At 34.9% G+C, this 21,362-nt stretch overlaps 1 protein-coding gene across 12 annotated transcripts in view; it reads right to left on the bottom strand.

Moving 5' to 3' along the window:
* Positions 1–21,362, bottom strand: part of CHD9 (chromodomain helicase DNA binding protein 9) — a 236,065-nt gene that overhangs the window by 73,077 nt on the left and 141,626 nt on the right. For all 12 annotated transcript variants that reach the window (XM_073225725.1, XM_073225723.1, XM_073225719.1 and 9 more), the window contains 5 exons: positions 19,781–19,948; positions 18,913–19,092; positions 14,251–14,361; positions 4,758–4,954; positions 4,116–4,315 (listed from right to left, as the gene is read on the bottom strand). In XM_073225725.1, coding sequence (XP_073081826.1) covers positions 4,116–4,315; positions 4,758–4,954; positions 14,251–14,361; positions 18,913–19,092; positions 19,781–19,948 — 856 coding nt within the window. The remainder of the gene's footprint in view (positions 1–4,115; positions 4,316–4,757; positions 4,955–14,250; positions 14,362–18,912; positions 19,093–19,780; positions 19,949–21,362) is intronic.

Genomic DNA, 21,362 nt, shown 5'->3' with positions numbered 1-21,362 from the left:
CCGCACACCGGGAGCAGACTCTGGGACAATCTCCTGAGCTGCTGTGGGTGGAGCCACCCTTGGGCTAGCCTAGAGCACTGTGGAGAGTTGCAGACGCACCGGGTGTGTTCTCCTGCAAGAACAGTGAGCCTTCGTGCCTTCAGGACCTTGCTCCGGCTCCCCCTCCCTGTCCCGGTTAGCTGCACACTAGGAGGAGACTCTGTGTGGTTGCTGTGGGCGGGGCCACTTCCCAGCTGTTCTGCAGCTGTGGCAGGTCAGCTGGTTTAGTTGTAGCGCCATCCAGGGGGAACAAATGGCAGGCTGCTTATTGCTCTGAGGTGCTTCGGGGCTTTTTTACCCGCCAGGGTTTAGAGGGCCTGAAGTTTCTCAAGATTCCCAGCCTGCGGGGCTGAGTGTGGTGGGTCAATTTTGTTCAGCTCTTGAGCCCTCGTCCCTTTAAGCCTTTTAAAAAGCACTCCCTTTTCTTCTGTGCCAGGGGAGCCAGCTGTGGAGACCAGCTTGCAGTCTCTGTCTTGGACTCTACCCTTCTGTTTCTCTAATATCCAGCACACCATGCAATATGTGTCTGCCCTCCCAGTGCAGATTACTAGGGCTGGTTATTTAGCAGTCCTGTGCATCCACTCCCTCCCCACTCTGACTCCTTTCCTCCCGCTGGAGAGCTAGGGTCGGGGGAGTGCTCGGGTCCCGCTGGGCCACGGCTTTGTATCTTACCCCCTTCATGAGATGCTCAGTTCTCGCACACGTAGATGTAGCCTGGCTGTTGTACTGTACCCTCTGGTCTCTTGTTTAGGAATAGTTTTATTTTCAAAAATATATACGGTATTGGGAGGAGATTTCTGCTGCCCTACTCACGCCGCCATCTTTAGCCGAAGTCATTTAACGTGATTTTTACACGTACATTAACACAATTTCCTCCAAATACTCAACAATTCTGTCTCAAACTAATCATTCTGATTTCCTTTCTGTTCTAAAACACATTTTTTCCAAAATGTAAAAACCAAAAGCTAAAACCTGTTCTTCAGCTTTGCTTTTGGCTTCCCTAGTTACAAAATAGTAAGTTTTGGCTTCTTGATTTTCAAAATGGATTTTACTAATAAAATGGATCAGGTTTAGCCTTTGTGAGCTCCTGCTTAAGAGAGCTAAATTTATTTGTTTAACACTTTTGTTGTAAAATACTTCAAAAATAGAAAAAAGTATTCCGCTCTTAATCTTAACACAGTCCACATTTGGTTAGTTTTTTATTAAAGGAAATATACATAGCTGGAGTCTAATTTGCTCCTTCCTTCCAAGCATAATCACTTCCTTAAATTTGTTTGTTTTTGTTTTTTTTTTGAGAGGGCATCTCTCATATTTATTGATCAAATGGTTGTTAACAACAATAAAATTCAGTACAGGGGGGTCAATGCTCAATGTACAATCATTAATCCATCTCAAGTCTAATTCTCGTCAGTCTCCAATCTTCTGAAGCATAACGAACAAGTTCTTACATGGTGAACGAATTCTTACATATTGAATTTGTTTTTTGTATTTGATACACATTTATACTTCTATATTGTAGACATATTTAGTACTGAAGTTTTCAGGCATTATATAATACAAGTAATTCTGCAACTGGTTACTCTCATTTTTTAAGATTTATAATGGCTGATTCATGAGGTTCTAATTCATTCATCTTAATTGCTGTGTAAAAATTTGTTGTATTAACGTTTGCTAGTTAACGTTAAATCATGTTAAGTTGTTTCACTTACAATTTTTAACAATTATTAATAAAGCAGTTTTGTTTTCTCCTTTCATTCAATAGTTACCTATCTTTTCTTTGATTTATTCTACCAGTGAGAGTTCTACTACAATAGTAAAGAGAAGCTCAATGTGGATTTGTTTATTCCTCCTTTAAATTTTGGTAATTTTTGCCTTTATACTTTGGGAGTATTTTGTGTGGTGCATACACATTCATACTTTTTATGTCTTCTTTTATAGACTGGCCTTTTTTTTATTATGTCGTATTCCTTTTTTATCCCAAATAATGCCTTTCACATTAAGTTGCATTTGTTGTTATGTCAATACTATTTTGTAATTAAGTCCTCTTCACCCTTGTCGGTTTGGACACTAAAACAGTGCATATTTAAACATTTTCCTAATAACATATATGTTCTACATTTTTAAACTTCTCACTAGCAAAATTTCTCAGATTCATCACTTAATCTTATTTTCATTTGTTACATGTTTATACTTTACAACTGTGCTTTAAATGTTTCTATAGCACTTGTTTTTTCAAAATAACAAGTATATTTGAATTATCTCTGAAGGTATTAATAGTTTTAAAAAAGTTTCTTCTCCTTTTAGTCCTTTTTTCTTTCAAGTTCATTTTGTGTTTTGTTTTTAGTGTCTATCTCTCATGTTGGAGAATTCCCTCAGAAGTCTGTTATCTTTGATTGTTTGCTCATTTAAGAATGGCAAACCAAAAACCAAAAAAAAAAAAAAAAAGTTGACAGATAGTCTGAATGGTTGGAGCTTACTGATTGAACTCATTGAAGGGTAATCTGGCTTTTTCTTATTACATTATTATCTTTAAGATTTGGCCTGGTCAGATTCGCCAAAGAAATTCCTTAGTCTTCTTAAGGATAGTATTGCCAAGTATATATATATATTCATTTAATCCCTATTTAGTAGTGCCATACCTCAACTACCAATGCAACCCAGAGATCTTCTATTTTATCCTCTCCAGATAATACACTTTCCATGATTCTTCATTCTGGCTACATGGAACTGAAGAGGGTATTTAGTGATCTGACCTGTTTTAAAGAACTTTCCATCAAAGCCCCTTTCCTTTAACTCCCACTTTCAGGCTTCCTTACGTCACAAACTCCTGAAGCTTCTGGACAAACCTGTGAAGCAAATCAGTTGGTTGTTGCCTTTTCTTACTGCTGACCTAGGATTTAACTCTCCTTGGTTCGTTAAGTCAGTTACCACTGATAGATTATCTGCTTCGAAGTTCCAGAATTTTGTTACTTCCTTTCCCATTCTCTCCACTTTTCAGGGTTTATGCCTATCTATTTTTTAATTATGGAGTTAAACATATTCAAACATAGGTGGAATAACATGACTCACCATGTCCCATCATTCAACTGCAATAATTATAGCCTCATGTCCACCTCTGCTTCATCTATATCCTGTTCACTCCCCAACTTCCCATATTATTTTGAAGAAAATCTAAGATATCAACCATTCCATTAATAGATATCCAAGTATCTTTTAGCAATAAGTAAATAAGGCCTTCTTAAAACAAAACAAACCAAAAAACCCACCAAACTACACTTCCACTATCAGCCCCAAGAAATGCAGCAACACTTCCTTAGTATGTGGCATACCAATATACAATTATCTAATAAAGACAATAAAAATTTTTTCCTTGGGTTTCTGTTTCAATCAGGATCCAAATAAGGCCTGCACTATAATTGGTTAAAGACCCTTAAATCTCCTGTAGGTTACAGTAGAGTTTACCATCTTGGCATTTTGAGAAGCACAGTTCTTCCTTTTTGGGTGGCTCACTGCATCGTTCACCTCTACCTACTAGATGCCAGTAATGTGCTCATAGTTGTGAGATCCCAGGATAGAGGGACTGGGACACAAAACCATGTCTTGTTGAGAACGATTGGTTTATAGATGGCCTCTCTTTATGTCCTCCTCTCCTACTATTTATTTGTTGAAGAATGTACCAGGATCATCAATGAAACTTGTTTTTCAATTATCTAAAATTGGCAACATGCTATATTCTCATCACTAAAGAAGATGCTAAATAAACTATGGAATATCCATACTATAAACTACTAAGCAGGCATTTAAAAAATGAGATAGATTTATACAAATACAGGTGGGAAGACCTTTAAGACCTACTCTTTGTCACCAACTTACAAATGGACATATTGTTTGATGACATTATGTAAAACCCAACCAAACTGTTAACAGTGATATTTTCTAAATTGGAACTTGAATTGACAGTGAAGGTTAAGGGATCTTTAACATTATCTGTAATCCTTGAACCTTTTATAGGGTACTAGGTTAAGTACTTTTCATAACTAAAAATAAAATTAAAAAGAAAACAAGAATGTTCTTACCTAGATGATTTTGTAGCTCTCGAGTCTGCCCATCCTCAGTTGGAGTAATGAGATCCCATATGAAGCCTTTAATTTTCTCATCTCCTCGATAGTGAATAAGGCAATATGCTAAGAGTGCTCGGCAAATTATTTCTACATCATGCTCATTTAGCTGCCTTTTAAAACGGCCATGAGACAGAATCTCTCTCCATCGGCCCCATCTGGTTGAAGAGATATATTTATTTACATTAATGCTAACTTGTAGAGAATAATGTTAACAGATAAAAGTTTTGAAAAGTCCAAAAAAACATTTTGTCATCAATAGGGTTTACATCTAATATTTTCACCTATGAGTAAAATACAGAGCCATGGTATAGTAACTTCTAGTTTATTTTATTCAATAATGACTAACAGCATTATCCATTTTGCATTATTGGATATGCTAATATAAGAACAAGGAATGTGACATTAGTGATGCATTTGTAATTTAAAACAGGGGCATCCCATGGTTCTATTAAATATATGTAAAACATATAAATTTAGGTACTTTAAAAATAGATTTGACTGATTCTAAAAGATAACAAATATACAATATAGTATATGCTCTCTATAACTTTATATATATCAGGCTACTGGTAAAAAATATTAAAAATAGTGTTTTACCCATAAACTAGCAGATTTTTCTCTACTCTAAAGCATTCAGTTCTTCCATAGCCATTGGAACGATCACAGGGTCTCCGGAGTTTGGGCTTTTCATCACCTTCACTTTCAGCTTCAGATAATTCAGCCAATTCATCTTTTGTGGCACTAAAGGGTCTTGTTTGCTTTCTAATTCTTGGAGTGTCAATAACCAAACTGTTCTGTAAAATTTAATAGCTATTACTTGAATGTTTTTTTGCAATGTTTTATGTTGTCACCTTTCAAATTGTACAAACATTGAAGTATAGAAAGCCAGAAAAAGAAATCACTCATGAGTCCATTAACCTACCACATCAACTTAAAATTTTTTATACTATGTTAAAATCTTCATTACCATATATATGTAATTTTATGACATTATACTTATAGGATAAAAGTTACTTGCAGTGTTATTATTAATATGAAAGATGTATGATTCTGCAATAACCAAAAATATACTTTGAATTCATGCATAATTTTCTTAAATAATAATTTTAGATTATTTAAAAATTTTTAAATAAATTAGGCTAAAATAAGTCTTTGTGATTTAAGTTTATCCTAAAGATAAATTCAAATGAAGGGAAATATCCAGGAAAGGAAACATTGGTCAAAGGACATAAATATTTTGTAGATCTAGAAACATGTTTCATGTTTTCCAAAAGTTATACTAATACACAAAAAGCAAGGTAGGAGATTAAACAGAAGGGTGGCCTAACAAGCAAGGCAGACCCCTTGTCCCGCAACCACATATAACATGAAAATACAGCAAATACAACTAATCCTGAAAGAGCGACCAGAAAGAAGACTGCAAGAGACGGCCTATACCTGGGAAAAAGAGAAGACCTCATGGAAAACGACAAAGTAGCAATGCCGTGATCCAGCAGGATCCAAGCTCTCCTGACTCCAGGTCATCGGCAGGAGGAAGAGAAATGGGGCACAGAGAGAGTAGAAGCCCAGGACTGCTAAATACCCAACTCTGGAGATCTCCTCTGGGAGCATGAACCCACATTACATGTTGCTCTGGAGATTAGAGGGGATGGAAAGAAAACATGGGCAGGATATGCAGAGGGACAAAAATTCCAGCCACTTGTGGAGCAACTGGCTGCTCTGGGACAAAAGAAAAGTTGGGTACTTTGAAAGACTTTTCAATAGTGAGAGAGCTGCTAAAGAAAGTTACACAGAGCTTGCTGCTCAGGAGAAATAATAGGGTGAAAAAAATGATCCTGACACACTCAGCCCAGTAGTCTGGGAACTTTCAGGAGCTTCAGGCACTCCACCCTCTGGCTGGCAATGCAGCCCCAAGACCCCCCATTGCAATACGCAGCCTGTGGCTCCTTCCCAGAGGACAATACTGGTTTGCAAACCTGCTACCCCCTCCATTGAGCCAGACTAGCCAGAGAGCGGCCCTGCTGGCAGAGGCACCCCTCTCAACGCTCAGTCCACTGGTCCTAGCAGTGGAGGCAGGCACTGCGGCCTGGAAGCAGGAAAGACTCTTTCTTCCTGGGAGGGACTGGCGCCATGCACCTGTAACCTGCACCATCACTCAAGGGGCTGGGCAGCTCCAGACTAGAGTTTCTGGGCACTAGAGGGTACTGCCAGCACAAAGTTAATTATTACATAGGAATCATTACAAATATGAAATGGAAAAAGAACCTGTCACAAACCAAAATCCCTCAAACATCAGAAAGGGGACTAAGTGAAACTCAAATCACCAAACTTCCTGATAAGGATTTCAAAATAAAAATCATAAACATGCTCACAGAGCTACAGAAAAATATTCAAGAATCTAGGGAGGAATTTAAGAAAGAGACAGAAACTTTGAAAAATACAGTATCTGAAATGAAACATACAATGGAGGGATTTAAAAGTAGATTAGATGAGGTACAGTAGGTAAATGAAATAGAAATTAGAGAACAGGAATACAAAGATGCTGAGGCACAGAGGAAAAAAATGATCTCTAGGAATAAAAGAATATTGAGAGAACTGTGTGACAAATCGAAATGACACAATATTCACATTATAAGGGTATCAGAAGAAGAAGAGAGAGAAAAATGGATAGAAAGTATCTTTGAGGAAATAATTGCTGAAAACTTCCCCAATCTGGGGAAGGAAACACTCTCAGGCCATGGGAGTGCACAGAACTTCCAAGACAAGGTACCCAAGGAGGACAACACCAAGACATCTAATAAATAAAATGGCAAAAGATCAAAGACAAGGACAGAGTATTAAAAGCAGCCAGAGAGAGAAAAAAGATCACCTACAAAGGAAAACCCATCAGGCTATCATCAGACTTCTGCAGAAACCTTAACAGGCCAGAAAGGAATGACATGATATATTTAATGCAATGAAACAGAAAGGCCTTGAACCAAGAATACTCTTCCCAGAAAGATTATCATTTAAATTTGAAGGAGGGATTAAACAATTTCGAGATAAGCAAAAATTGAGGGAATTTACCTCCCACATACCATCTCTACAGTGTATTTTGGAGGGACTACTTTAGATGGAAGTGTTCCTAAGGTTAAATCAACTACCCACAAAGTCTCTCAAGGGATACACAAAGAGTACACAATATGACACCTAATATATAAAGAGTAGAAGAAGAAGAAAAAGAAGGGAGAATAAAAGAAGAATCTTTAATTGTGTTTGACCTAGCATAATAAGCGAGTTGAGTTAGACGGTTATATAGTGAAGATGCCCTTGAACCTTTGGTAGCCATGAATCTAAAGCCTACAATGGCAATAAATACATATCTACTGATAATCACCCTAAATGTAAATGGACTGAATGCATCCATCAAAAGACATAGAGTTACAGAATGGATGAAAAAAAAAGACCTATCTGTATGCTGCCTACAAGAAACTCACTTCAAACCCAGAGACATATACGGACTAAAAGAGAAGGGAAGAGAAAAGATATTTCATGCAATTAATAGGGAGAAAAAGGCAGGACAAAACAGACTTCAAAACAGAGAAAGTAACATACAAAGAAGGACATTACATGATGACAAAGGGGTCAGTCCAACAAGAGGATATAACCATAATAAATATCTATGCACCCAACATAGGAGCACCTAATTATGTGATACAAATCCTAACAGAATTAAGGGGAAATAAAATGCATTGCATTCATTTTAGGAGACTTCAACACACCACTCACTCCAAAGGACTGATCAACCAGACAGAAAATAAGAAAGGAAACCAAGGCACTGAACAACACCTTAGAACAGATGGACCTAACAAACATCTACAGATTTTTCTCAAGTGCACATGGAATGTTTTCCAGAATGGATCACATACTAGGCCACGAAAAGGGCATCAGTAAATTCAGAAGGAATGAAATTGTACCAACCAGCTTCTCAGACCATAAAGGTATGAAACTACAATAAATTATGCAAAGAAAACAAAAAAGCCCATGAACACATAGAGGATTAACAACATGCTCCTAAATATCAATATATCAATGACCAAATAAAAGCAGAAATCAAGCACTATATAGAGACAAATGAAAACAAAAACTCAAAACCTGAAAATCTGTGAGACATAGGGAAGACACTTCTAAGAGGAAAGTACATACCAATAGAGGCTTACCTCAAGAATGAAAAACAATCCCAAATGAACAGTCTAAGTTCACAATTAATGAAGCTAGAAAAGAACAAATGAGGCCCAAAGTCTGCAGAAGGAGGGACATAATATAGATCAGAGCAGAAAGAAATAAAATTAGGAAAACCAATAGAAAGAATCAATGAAAACAGGAGCTGGTTCTTGAAGAAAATAAACAAACTAGATAAACCCATAGACTTATCAAAAAAAGTGTTTGCACATAAACAGAATGAGGAATGAGAAAGGAAAAATCACTATGGACACCACAGAAATACAAAGTATAATTAGAGAATACTATGAAAAATTATATGCCAGCAAGATAGATAACCTAGAAGAATGGACACTTTCTAGAAAAATACAACCTTCCAAGAATGACCCAGGAAGAAAAAGATCAATTACCAGTAATGAAATTGAATTGGTAATCAAAACACTACCTACAAACAAAAGCCCTGGACCAGATGGCTTCATCACTGAATTTTATCAAGCATTTAGAGAAGACCTAATACCCATCCTTCTTAAAGTTTTCCAAAAAGTATAAGAGGAGTAAATACTTCCAAACACATTCTATGAGGCCAGTATCACCCTAATACCAAAACCAGGCAAAGATCCCACAAACAAAGAAAATTACAGACCAATGGTGAACATAGATGCAAAAATACTCAACAAAATATTAGCAAACCAAATTAAAAAATACATCAAAAGGATCATGTATTATGATCAAGTAGGATTTATTCCAGGGATGCAAGGATGGTACAATATTAGAAAATCCATCAACATTATACACCACATCAACAAAAAGACAACAAAATTCACACGATCACCTTAGTAGATGCTGAAAAAGCATTCAACAAAATTCAACATGCATTCATGATAAAAACTCTCAACAAAAGGGATATAGAGGGTAAGTACTTAAACATAATAAAGGCCATATATGACAAACCCACAGCCAACATCATACTTAACAGCAAGACGCTGAAAGCTTTTCCTCTAAGATCAGGAACAAAACAGGGACGCCCCACTCTCCCCACTGTTATTCAACATAGTACTGGAGGTCACAGCCATGGCAATCAGACAAAACAAAGAAATACAAGGAACCCAGATTGGTAAAGAAGTCAAACTGTCACTATCTGCAGATGACATGATATTGCATATAAAAAACCCTAAAGACTCCACTCCAAAACTACTAGAACTAATATTGGAATTCAGCAAATTTGCAGGATAAAATATTAATACACAGAAATCTGTTGCTTTCCTATACACTAACGATGAGCTAGCAGAAAGGGAAATCAGGAAAACAATTCCATTCACAACTGCTTCGAAAAGAATAAAATACCTATGAATAAACCTAACCAAGGAAGTGAAAGACCTATACCATGAAAAGTACAAGACATTCATGAGACAAATTAAAGACGACACCAGTAAATGGAAATACATCCCGTGGTCATGGATAGGAAGAATTAATATTGTCAAAATGGCCATCCTGCCTAAAGCAATCTACAGATTCAATGCAATGCTTATCAAAATTCCAACAGCATTCTTCAACAAACTAGAGCAAATAGTTCTAAAATTCACATGGAGCCACAAAAGACCCCGAATAGCCAAAGCAATCCTGAAAAGCGAGAGTAAAACTGGGGGTGGAGGGGTGGAGGGGCTCTACTATAAAGCCACAGTTATCAAGACAATTTGGTACTGGCATAAGAACAGACCAACAGATCAATGGAACAGAATAGAGAGTCCAGATATAAACCCAAGCACATATGCTCAGTTAATATATGACAAAGGAGCTATCAATATACAATGGAGAAATACAGCCTGTTCAACTGGTGTTGGCAAAAGTGGACAGCTACATGTGAGACATGAAACTGGATTATTGTCTAACTTCATACACAAAAGTAAACTAAAAATGGATTAAGAAGACCTGAATGTAAGTTGCGAAACCATAAAACTCTTAGAAAGAAACATTGGCAAAACTCTATTGGACATAAATGTGGGCACCTTTTTCACAAACATATCTCCTTTGGTAAGGGAAACAAAAGCAAAAATGAACGAATGTGACTACATCAAACTAAAAACCTTCTGTACAGCAAAGGACACCATCAGCAGAACAAAAAGGCATCCTACAGTATGGGAGAATATATTAATAAATGACATATCCAAGAAGGGGTAAACATCCAAAATATATAAAGAATTCATATGCCTCAACACCCAAAATGCAAATAACTTGATTAAAAAATGGGCAGAGGATCTGAACAAACTTGTCCAAAGAAGAAATTCAGATGGGCAACATGCATATGAAAAGATCCTCCACGTTGCTAATTATCAGGGAAATGCAAATTAAAACCACAATGAGATATCACATCACACCAGTTAGGATAACCAACATTCAAAACACAAGGAACAACAAATGCTGGTGAGATGTGGAGAAAGGGGAACCCTCCTACACTGTTGGTGGGAATGTAAATTAGTTCAAATATTTTGGAAAGTGAAATGGGGGTTCCTCAAAAAACTAAAAATAGAAAAACCATTGGACCCAGGAATTCCACTCCTAGAAATTTACCCAAAGAAAACAAGATCCCAGATTAAAAAAGACATATGCACCCCTATGTTCATCACAGCACTATTTACAATAGCCAAGATATGGAAACAGGTGAATGGATAAAGAAGACGTGATACCTATACACAATGGAATATTATTCTGCCATAAGAAGAAAAGTCGTCCTACCATTTGCAACAACATCGTTGGAACTAGAGGGTATTATGCTCATTGAAATAAGACAGGTGTAGAAAGACAAGTATCAAATGATTTCACTCATTTGTGGAGTATAAGAACAAAGCAAAACTGAAGGATCAAAATAGCAGCTGACTCACAGACTTGAAGGGAGAAGGGGATTCAGGGGTATTACGGTTAGTGCACACAAGGCAGGGGGTCACGGGGAAGGCACTACAGCACAGAGAAGACAAGTAGTGACTCTATAGCATCTTCTATGCTGATGGACAGTGATTGCAATGGCATATGTGAGGGGAACTTGATAATATGGGTGAATGTAATAACCAGTGTTACTCATGTGAAACCTTTATAAGATTGTATATCAATGATACCTTAATAAATAATAAAAAGGAAGTTGTAAGTGATGAACCTCATTATATTCAGTTTAATTCATTCAAAACTTAAGTTGATGTGCTTTTTATATTTATTGAGAAAATTTTCTAAGTTAGGCACTATGTTATGGGGTGTTGGTCCTTCAGCTCATGAAGAATCTATAATCTTATACAGACTAATGTGTAAACAAATGCTATTCAAGATGTAATATTCTGTGATACAAGGTGTGTATAAACACCATCAGAGAAAGCTTCACAAAACAGTGATACCAGAGAGAAATCTTGATGACAAGTATTTGCTAGGCAGCCAAGGAAGAGATGCCATTGTAAGTGAAGAGCAAGGAGCCTGAAATGGAATTAAACATATAGGAAATGTTCCAGTCCTAGAGCAGGAGAGGGTAAGTGGTGGCAACGGAAGCAGGGATCAGACCATAAAAGTCATGCTATATGACAGTATGTACACAGTGCACTGGATTTAAGGGGGGGTACATAATGTTAATGTCTTATTGCTAGTGATGTTAACCCTCTATGCTAAGTTTCTTCACTGTAAAGTTACTAGTTTTCCTTTTGTAATTAATATTTTTAAAGATATACTTTGATAATCTGTAAAAATCTTGTTTCTCCTTAAATTTCACCCATTAACTTTAGAATTCATCAATGGGTCTTGTCTGCTACTATGGTGGATTGTTATTTTCTCTCTCATTCCTTGTGCATTTATTAACTGGCATTCTTCCTAAAGACAGTTGTTCCTTTTACCTGTCCCAGTCTCTTTATTAAAAAAAAAACTAATTCTATTCTTTTGCTCATCTTTTGAGATTTTGACATATTTCTGATCAATATTAACTTTTATATGATAAAAATACTAACTTTCATATAAACTTCTGCTAGTCTCTCCAGTCTGTCCTTTTATTTTTCCATTACATGTTTTAGTCTCATATTTGAATATAATCCCCTTTGTGATTTCTTTCTAATTTATATTTTCCTACCAAGTATTTGAAAAAATTAAAATCTAGTTTTTTTATTACCTTCATGTGTTGTTTCAAGAAGATAATTTTTTTCACAAATCTGAGTTTACTTGGTATAGAGAAAATTATTGTAATGCTCCCGTCAATGCTAACTCATCCTACTCATGATTATTAAATAATCCTTCTTTCACTAATACTATTTCTTTATTAAAATCTTATAATTTGATCTTTTCCTGTATATTCTGTTCTTTGCTCTTTATCACACTATTTGAATTATGGTTCCTTTATAGTATCACATTGTTATGTTTTAACATAGTAAGTAATGATAGTTTGTCTTCATTGTACTCCAGTTTCAGAAAATTTTTAAATATTTTTCAATTAACTATAAATTAAAAATGTAATTGCACAAGTATTGAATGACTACATGCATATGTAAGTTTATTTATAAAATCCTTAAATTCTTAGGATAATAGAGAAGGCCTTATTGATTTGATTTGACCCACATCTATACTCTCTGATCTTACCTATCACCACTCTAACTCCCTACATTCTGCCACCATGTTATTTCTATTTCTGAAATATACCAAGCTTATTCCACTGTCATTCCCTCGATATTGTGAACTTTTTCCGGCTATCTTTAAACTGTTGGCCTTTTTTGTCATTAAAGTCTCAGCACAGATGTTGCCTCAGAGGGACTGCCCTTGACCACTTTTACCTAGTGCTATCTTCACACCTCTGCATTCTCTACCATCTTATGGTTTTATTTTCCTTACTCTCTGAAATTGTCTTATGTATTTGTTTACTTCCGTCTTACTCACCAGAATTCATACACTGTATAAGAGCCAGGGTTATGGATCTCTCTTCTTCACATCAGCCCTAATGTGAGAATGGTACATGGCTCATAGTGGGAGGGATCCATACATACACATGTGGTGTCTGGATATTTATTACCAATACGTAACTTCTGAAAAACCACTAAGATCATACTATAAGTATTGTTCTATATCTTTGTTTTTTAACTTTAGCTGTCTTGGAGTTCTTTCTATGTCAGCACATCAGGATCTATGTGATTGGTTTTACTTATTGCATTAGATAACATGGATGTAACATTCCTGTATCACAGTAAATTTAATTACTTTTCAAATTTTTTCTAAAACAAAAAAAACAATTCTTTCAACTGAGAACTCTCCCAAATACATTTGGTAATTCAATTTACTAAAATTGTACCTCTGAATAGGTATGTATCTAGGAGCTCTGTATCTTTTATTTTTATAGTACAGGTAAGGCTCACAAACATTGATTCTTATACAATGATTAGACAGGTGTCTTATGAAGTTAACAGTTACGTTATCAGTTCCACCAATTCTATTTTAGGTTTTTGGCCCTTTCCTCCTTAGTTTTAAGTGAAGTTATAAAAGAGACGGATTAAATATGTCACTTTTTTATCTGCTCCCCCTTCCCCGTCCCTTGTATTTGACTGGATCATCCCATCAATGGGATCTGACTGCAAGAAAACAAAGAGCAAAAAAAATAACACATGACTTTGAAGACATTTTAAAAATTAAAAAACATAATTTTAAGAATAATAGTAATACCCAAAATAACGTCCCCTGTATTATAACCTACCATGACAGATACCAGAAGTATTAAATTGCAGCATTGTCTGACGCCATGTGATTATTCTATCCTCTATCAATTTATTTATGCAGATAATATTTATTTCCGTAAGTATACTGTTGAATACCTTATAACATTATAATGATATTACCAAAGTATCCCAACAGGTTTTTTTTTTAAAGGGAAAGAAATACTTACTCTGCCACTTATGGCATCTATATCTATTTCTGCCTTTTTAGCCCATTTCTGCCAGAAGTTGGGATCATCTAAGGAAATATCAGTCCGGTTTCCAGATGCCACAAAGCTTGCCTGAAATATATATAGCAGTTTTTAAAAATGTTTAAAGCTTACAGGAAAAAATCCATCAAAGTATTTTTAAAACATTATCTCCTCACATATACTATGGATAGAATCTGAATCTAGCATACACATGTACATTCAAAGGGTATGGCAAACACTATGGTTTGAAACATAGCACAGCAAATGTTTAAGGCAAAAGGCTTAATGACAACCTAGGCTGGAGTTTTAGGAGCAAGAGTAAATAAGTTATTACTGTTGTTTAAGTCAAACTTACAGTAAGTTAAGCGTCAAATGTTTTTGGCCAAGAAACTATACAAGACAGACATATGGTTTCTAGACACTAAATGAATATTAAGAAATTAGGTTAGATCAAGAATTCCAATCCTGCTTGCCCTACACAGTTCATTTTCTGGTATACTATTTACTTCCATTACACTTTTAGATAGATATGTCTCATAAAGAAAATGCAATGAAGGATATGAGAAATTAAAGAAAAATCAATCACTATCTGTATTTTGAAAACTTTTTTTGCAGCAAATATACTGCATAATCATTGTAAAAATGTAAGAAATTACAGAGGAAGAAAAGAAAATATAAGTGATTTATTTTCTTAAATACTATAAAAATAAAAAATCTTTTACTTGTAACACACTTTAGATATTACAGTTCAACACTATAAGTAACTACTATTTACAACTTAAGTTCCTGAAAATAGATGACATGTTAAAGAAAGTAATCAAAGTGCTTTATAAAAATGAATAAGCAGTAAAGATACATGATGCTCTAAGAAAGGAAAGGGCCTGAATAATGCATGCTAATTCTACGAAAAAAATGGAAGAATATGCACACATAAAATGATTATCAAAGGAGAATATAATTGGTAAATGTCTTTAAGATACTGTCTGATTATCTGGGATATATCAAACAATACAAATCTTCATTAAAAAACCCATTTTGATGGAATCTTAAAATTCACAACATTACACATTTAAAAAGATAATAAACTCATAAGGAAACAAGTCATTCATGACACTCAAGATAAATGTAAGTTTGAACACTGGAAAATTGATGGTATCAAGGAATTATTATTAATTTTATTTTTAAATGTGATAATAGAATTGCGGTTATATTCATGTATAGTGAGAAGTTCACTGAAGTTCCTAGTTTTTATTTTGTACTACAGTTTCATTGAAACAGGCCTTTTGAGATTTGACCAATTCAGCAAATAAGCATTTGCTTTACATGAATGGGAGTACACATAACATGAAAAATCACTGGATATGAAAAGTCATTAAAGGAAAACAATTAGATTTTTGAAAAGTTTATCACTGTTTATCTTAAAAAAATTCTATGTTAAAGTAGATAATCATTTTTATTCTGCTACCAGATAACCTGGTAATTCAAACAGTTTATCTGAAATTATACTTCATGATTAAATAGCTTTTGTTATATTCATTTTAAGAGAAATGATAAATTTATTATTCAAGTAAAATATTTCTAATATTTCTAATTAATTCTAGATGCTATTCCATATGCTACCAGACATATAAATTATTTTCAAGATGACTCACACAATTATCAAGGTTTATAACAATGGCTTAATGTCTACAGAAGGGATATGCCTGTTGTGAAAAATGTCAAGTACAGGTTTAGAGTCTATATTTCTAAGTGTTAAATCTTAAAACACTAGTTCCCTGTGAAAATATTTTTCTTTAAATGTATTCCTTCAATCATTATATCCTTTTATTATTTACAAGGGAAGACATTTAAATGGTAAAATACACCCTCCTCTATCAGAAAGTAGTAGAAAGATGATAGCAGGTGCCACAGAAAAGGCCTTACAAATAGCAATCCACTGAAACTTGGTTCAGACTGCTTTGTTTTTGTAAATTAAGCAATTCAAAGTCTTGTTCTATATCAAATATAAAAAAATCAGACCAGAAACTTTAAAGTTTCTAGGATCCACCTGATTGTCCTTTTGAAAATCTCTCAAAACAAGGTTTAGGTGATATGAAATTACCAATAAAGAATTTTATTTTATGGATACATACATATGCTCCATCTATGTAGCTTATCAAAACCGATTTGATAATGCCAAGAAATACAGACTGGAATTACTTCATTTATCCAAACCACAGAAAAAAAAAATTGAGTATAGCAGAAGTCTTTGGAAATTCCAAAGAAAAAGTACAAAATACTATTAACTTTGAAACTATGGTGCCACTATGCCTGAAACCCACTGTATAGTAGAATTCCCACACAACTATGGAAATGAACAAATCACATGAGAACTACAGGCAAACAACTCTGGACTCTCTTCAGCTATTATGGTACCTTTCCAGTCAGCTCTCTTTACAAATCTAAGTTATTCCAATCTGAGGGTTTAAAATAGACATTTAAATGCTTATGTGTCTCACCTTCTTGGAGCACAGCTGGTTATGATTAGAGTATATCAGAGTAAAACAATATGCATATAGCACTTTATGGTATAAAGATTATTATGCTCTCTTCTTTAAAAACAAGAGACTCATAAAGGTTAATTGTCCAAGGACACTCAGCTTAAGAGTAAGAATTTAAACCGTTGTGTTCCAATTTTATGTGTTTATCGTAATTTACATGGCAAACGAAGAAGTCTGTAATCATATGTGGTCATTAAGTGCTTAACATATGCCACCATAATTTAAAAAATAAGGAGAATATATCAATGCTTAGGCTAACCAGCAAAGGTGATTTCTATGACTAAAAACTTTCCATTAAATTAATAAGATTTCAAATAATTTCAGGCATGAGGAAAAAATATCTGTACATAGTGTGTTGACAACTTGAGTAGAGCAACAGTAAATGGAATTTCTCAGGAAAAAGCTAGAGCCCAGGTAAATCTACTCTATCATGACTAGTACTTATTCTTAGCCTTACATTTCTGCATTATTTCTACAGTTTTCACAATTCTACTCTCTTCTGGTTTATTCGCTGTTCACACTCTATTAGCACTCAAATCTATAGCTGCATTCTAGGCAATTCTCCTGGACACCTCTCTACGTGGATGCTCAGTCAATGCTACAAATACTACATTACCAGTATTTTATTTTCTCCATATGAATTTCCTTTTCTTGCATTCTCTACCTTAATGACGGTGAGTCTTCTACCTACTTGAGCCAGAAATCTTCAAGTCATGTTTTACTCCTCCTTTACCAAATTTCTAACTGGTCATCAACTCCTTTCCTAGTGGATCTCCACTACCCAAAATCTTATTCTATAAAGCCTCTTATGTAGTTTCCTTGCCTCTGAAGCCTTTCTCTTTCAAACTCATTTTCTACACTGCTGCTAGAGTTAAATTTCTAAACTGGATCACAGTATGTCCATTTTTTGCTTGAAGGGATTTAAAGGCTTTTTAACTGCCTCAGGATCAAGTTTAAATCCCTCAAAATGGAATTTTTTTGAGCCCTTCACAATTTGGGTCCAACCTCCCTAATCCCTTCAGTATCATGTCCATTTAATTCATCCTGTGCAGCCATACATGCACATGTTATATTCTATAAAATCATCCTCATAGTCTATTAACATATGATTTATTTTACTTCTTCATAACACAATACAGTCCACACTTCCTTCAATAGTCAGCTCAAATGTTATTTTCTCTGCAAAGAACTTTGATTCTCTAGCTCTCCAATTTCATATAGAATTAATATTTTTCTTTTACTTTTTTCAACTACTACAACAATTTTTAGTATTTCCAGCACTTAATAAAGTACCTGACAAAAGATTCCATTAGTTTATTGAAATGAATGCATAAGAAAAGCTTCCATTTGAAGGTGACAGTACATTTTTGAGCACATGCACTACCTGCCACCAGCAGTGCTCTCTCCACAAAGATAAAGGAAGATACCCTAGTTCAAAGTGGAGAGAGAGTAGAGAAGGAGGAAAATGTAGAGAGCAAGTAGAAGGGAGAAAACCTGTGTGAATCAGTGTAGGTGGGATAGAATATTGAATAACCTCTTCAGATGAATGTAGGTTTACCATGTCTCTGTTGAAAAAACACAAGAACAAAAAGGAATATAAAGGCAGTAAAGTTTTAAAATGTTTTCCCAAAATAGGGTGGATGGACAGTTAATACTTCCTTTTAAGACACAAATTTCATTGTACCTTCCCCAGATTAGGTTTAAATATTTAAAATGAATTTAGAAATCCTTTCTCTGCTTTAAGGACTTTAAGTTAAAGTAAGGTAATGTAATCTGCTACATTATTATTTATCTTTTTTTCTGCCTTTGGCATGTATGTTGTTTAATTTCTAAATTTGATTTCACATGTCCTAATCTGATTAGTACTTAGAACTATTTCTAGTTATTATACTTATTCCATTTCTCTAGAGTCAGAAAAGTACATTTGAAATTTGTTATGAAAGATCAGAAAGAGAATGAAGGGAAAGAATATATTACCTACTTTTAAGATAGTTTAGTTTATTTAAACATTAAGCAGATGGCTCTGCAAATAGTAGAGTAAGAGACAAATTTTTAGTAGCAAACATTACTGGTGTATTTATAAATTAGCATTCACTATTACCTTGGCAAATGTTGACCCACGTCCTTCTGATTCAATTGTAATAGTTTTTGTACGACGTAGTAGAATCTGATCAATATCCTCTTCACAGAATTTAGAGCCTTCATCTTCTTCTTCCATAATGGCACCATAAGCACCTCTTCGAAGCAGATCTTCTATTTCCTTTTTGGAAAGCTGTTGAATCTAAAGAGAAAATAATTATGGTGACAATATATATGTATTTTCAGTTCATGAAATGAGAAATTCCTAAAGAATGTAAAAGTAGAGACATCATATTTAGATTGCACTCCAGGCTTGGGATGTACATGGTAAAGAATTCTCTGAAACAATATACTGAAGTTGTTAACACTCCCTACCATCTTAAGACTTGTCATTTGCCTAAAATGGCTTCAGTAAGAACAAAGCCTATAGGGCAGGTAACCTCTCAAGGTTCTTTTTACTAGGATTCTATAGCTGCTACAAATGCAAGATAGGACAATAATCTTGAGGGAAAAAAATTCACCAAAACATCATTTATAACAAGAGAAAGCCAAAGCATTTAGTTTAACACTTGAAAAAAATAATCAGAAAAAAACTATAGAAATAATGTAAAAATTTTCACAAATTGTTTTACTATGCCCTGATACAAATGTCCTAAAAGCAGAGCAAATAATTTTACCTTAAAAATATTCTTAGAATTCATAAGCACTGCAGTTATACAGACAGAACAAGTGTTCAAAAGCATTAATTAAATATTGCTTTATTCTGTAACCACATAAAGCTACCCATTAAGTGTTCTGTATGGACCAGAATTAAATGATAAACTTTCTGAGATTTAAAGTAAATGCAAGCAAAAACAAAAAGCTCCAAATGAAAAAGAAAATATACATACACCACCAACATTACTTTCTCTTCCACTCATGCTCTGTAACACAGCCTTATCGAGACCCAGTTTCAGACTGGCTCGGTCAAACATTTCTCTCTCATATGAGTTACGAGTTACTAGTCGGTAGACTTTAACTGCTTTATTCTGACCAATTCTGTGGCAACGAGCTTGGGCCTATAAAAAAATGAAAAGTTACAGATTCAATTTATTTGAAAAATAGCACAAAAGGCATTACACAAAAGGCATTTAATAGTCAAGTATCTTGATGAAATATAAAAGTCTAAGAATTTTGGACACTCTTGTTACTTGATATACTTTCTCTAGAATCAATAAGCAATAAGTAAAACTTTATAAATACATGAAGGATCATTATTTTTTCCCCTTTTTTTAAAAGGTATTATTGGTATACAATCTTATGAAGGTTTCACATGATCAACACTGTGGTTACTACATTCACCTGTATTATCAAGACCTCCCCACCACCCCATTGCAGTCATTGTCCATCAGCGTAGTATGATGCAATAGTCAGAGAAGTACTTTAATCTGATATTAAGAATGTCATTCATACACAAGGAAATTAGCCTGTTTTCTTTATATAATCCTAACCCTTTCATAGTTTCTTCATTTTTTTCTCCATTTACTATTTCAAACAGAATTCTGTGTTTTTTCTAGTGCTATAGTCTTGATTTCTTCAGGACTTCTATACGGGTGTCTCTTCCCAGAAGAACTCAAACTTCATTGAAGTGCTTGCAGTGTACTGGTTCTTTCAAAAACCTCTCTGGTCCTGTAACTCCCAGCTAACCTATAGATGTATCATTGATATACAATCTTATAAAAGTTTCACATGAACAACACTGTGACTATTACATTCACCCATATTATTAAGTCCCCCCACCACATACCCCATTGCAGTCACTGTGCATCAGCATAGTAAGATGCTAGAGTTCACTACTTGTCTTCTCTGTGCTGTACTGCCTTCTCCGTGACCCCCTTACATTGTGTGCGCTAACCACAATACCCCTGAATCCCCTTCTCCATCCCATCCCACCCACTTCCCTTTGCTACCCAATTGTCTCTTCTTGGAGTCTGTGAGTGGGCTGCTGTTTTGTTCTGTTTTGCTTTGTTGTTATGCTCCACAGATGAATGAAATCATTTGGTACTTGTCTTTCTGCGCCCGGCTTATTTCACTGAGCATAATTCCCTCTAGCTCCATCCATATTGATGCAAATGGTAGGATCTGTTTTCTTCTTTGGCTGAATAATATTACATTGTGTATTTGTACCACCTCTTGCCTATTGTAAATAGTGCTGTGTTAAGCACAGGTGTGCATACGTCTTTTTGAATTTGTGATCTTGTTTTCTTGGGGTAAATTCCTGGGAGTGGAATTCCTGGGTCCAATGGTAGTTCTATTTTTAGTTTTTTGAGGAACCTCCATAGTGCTTTCCACAATGGCTGAACTAATTTACATTCCCACTTACAGTGTAGGAGGGTTCCCCTTTCTGAGGATCATTATTTTTTAAAGATGGTGTCATCAATACAATTTTGTGAACAGTTTTTCAGCTGCCTGTAAGTCAAGCTTTAAACTTAA

Source organism: Manis javanica, chromosome 17 (genome assembly GCF_040802235.1).
Source record: "Manis javanica isolate MJ-LG chromosome 17, MJ_LKY, whole genome shotgun sequence".
Lineage (NCBI taxonomy): Eukaryota > Metazoa > Chordata > Mammalia > Pholidota > Manidae > Manis > Manis javanica.
The sequence above is the reverse complement of the archived record's forward strand: the minus strand, read 5'-3'. Positions and strand labels throughout refer to the sequence as shown.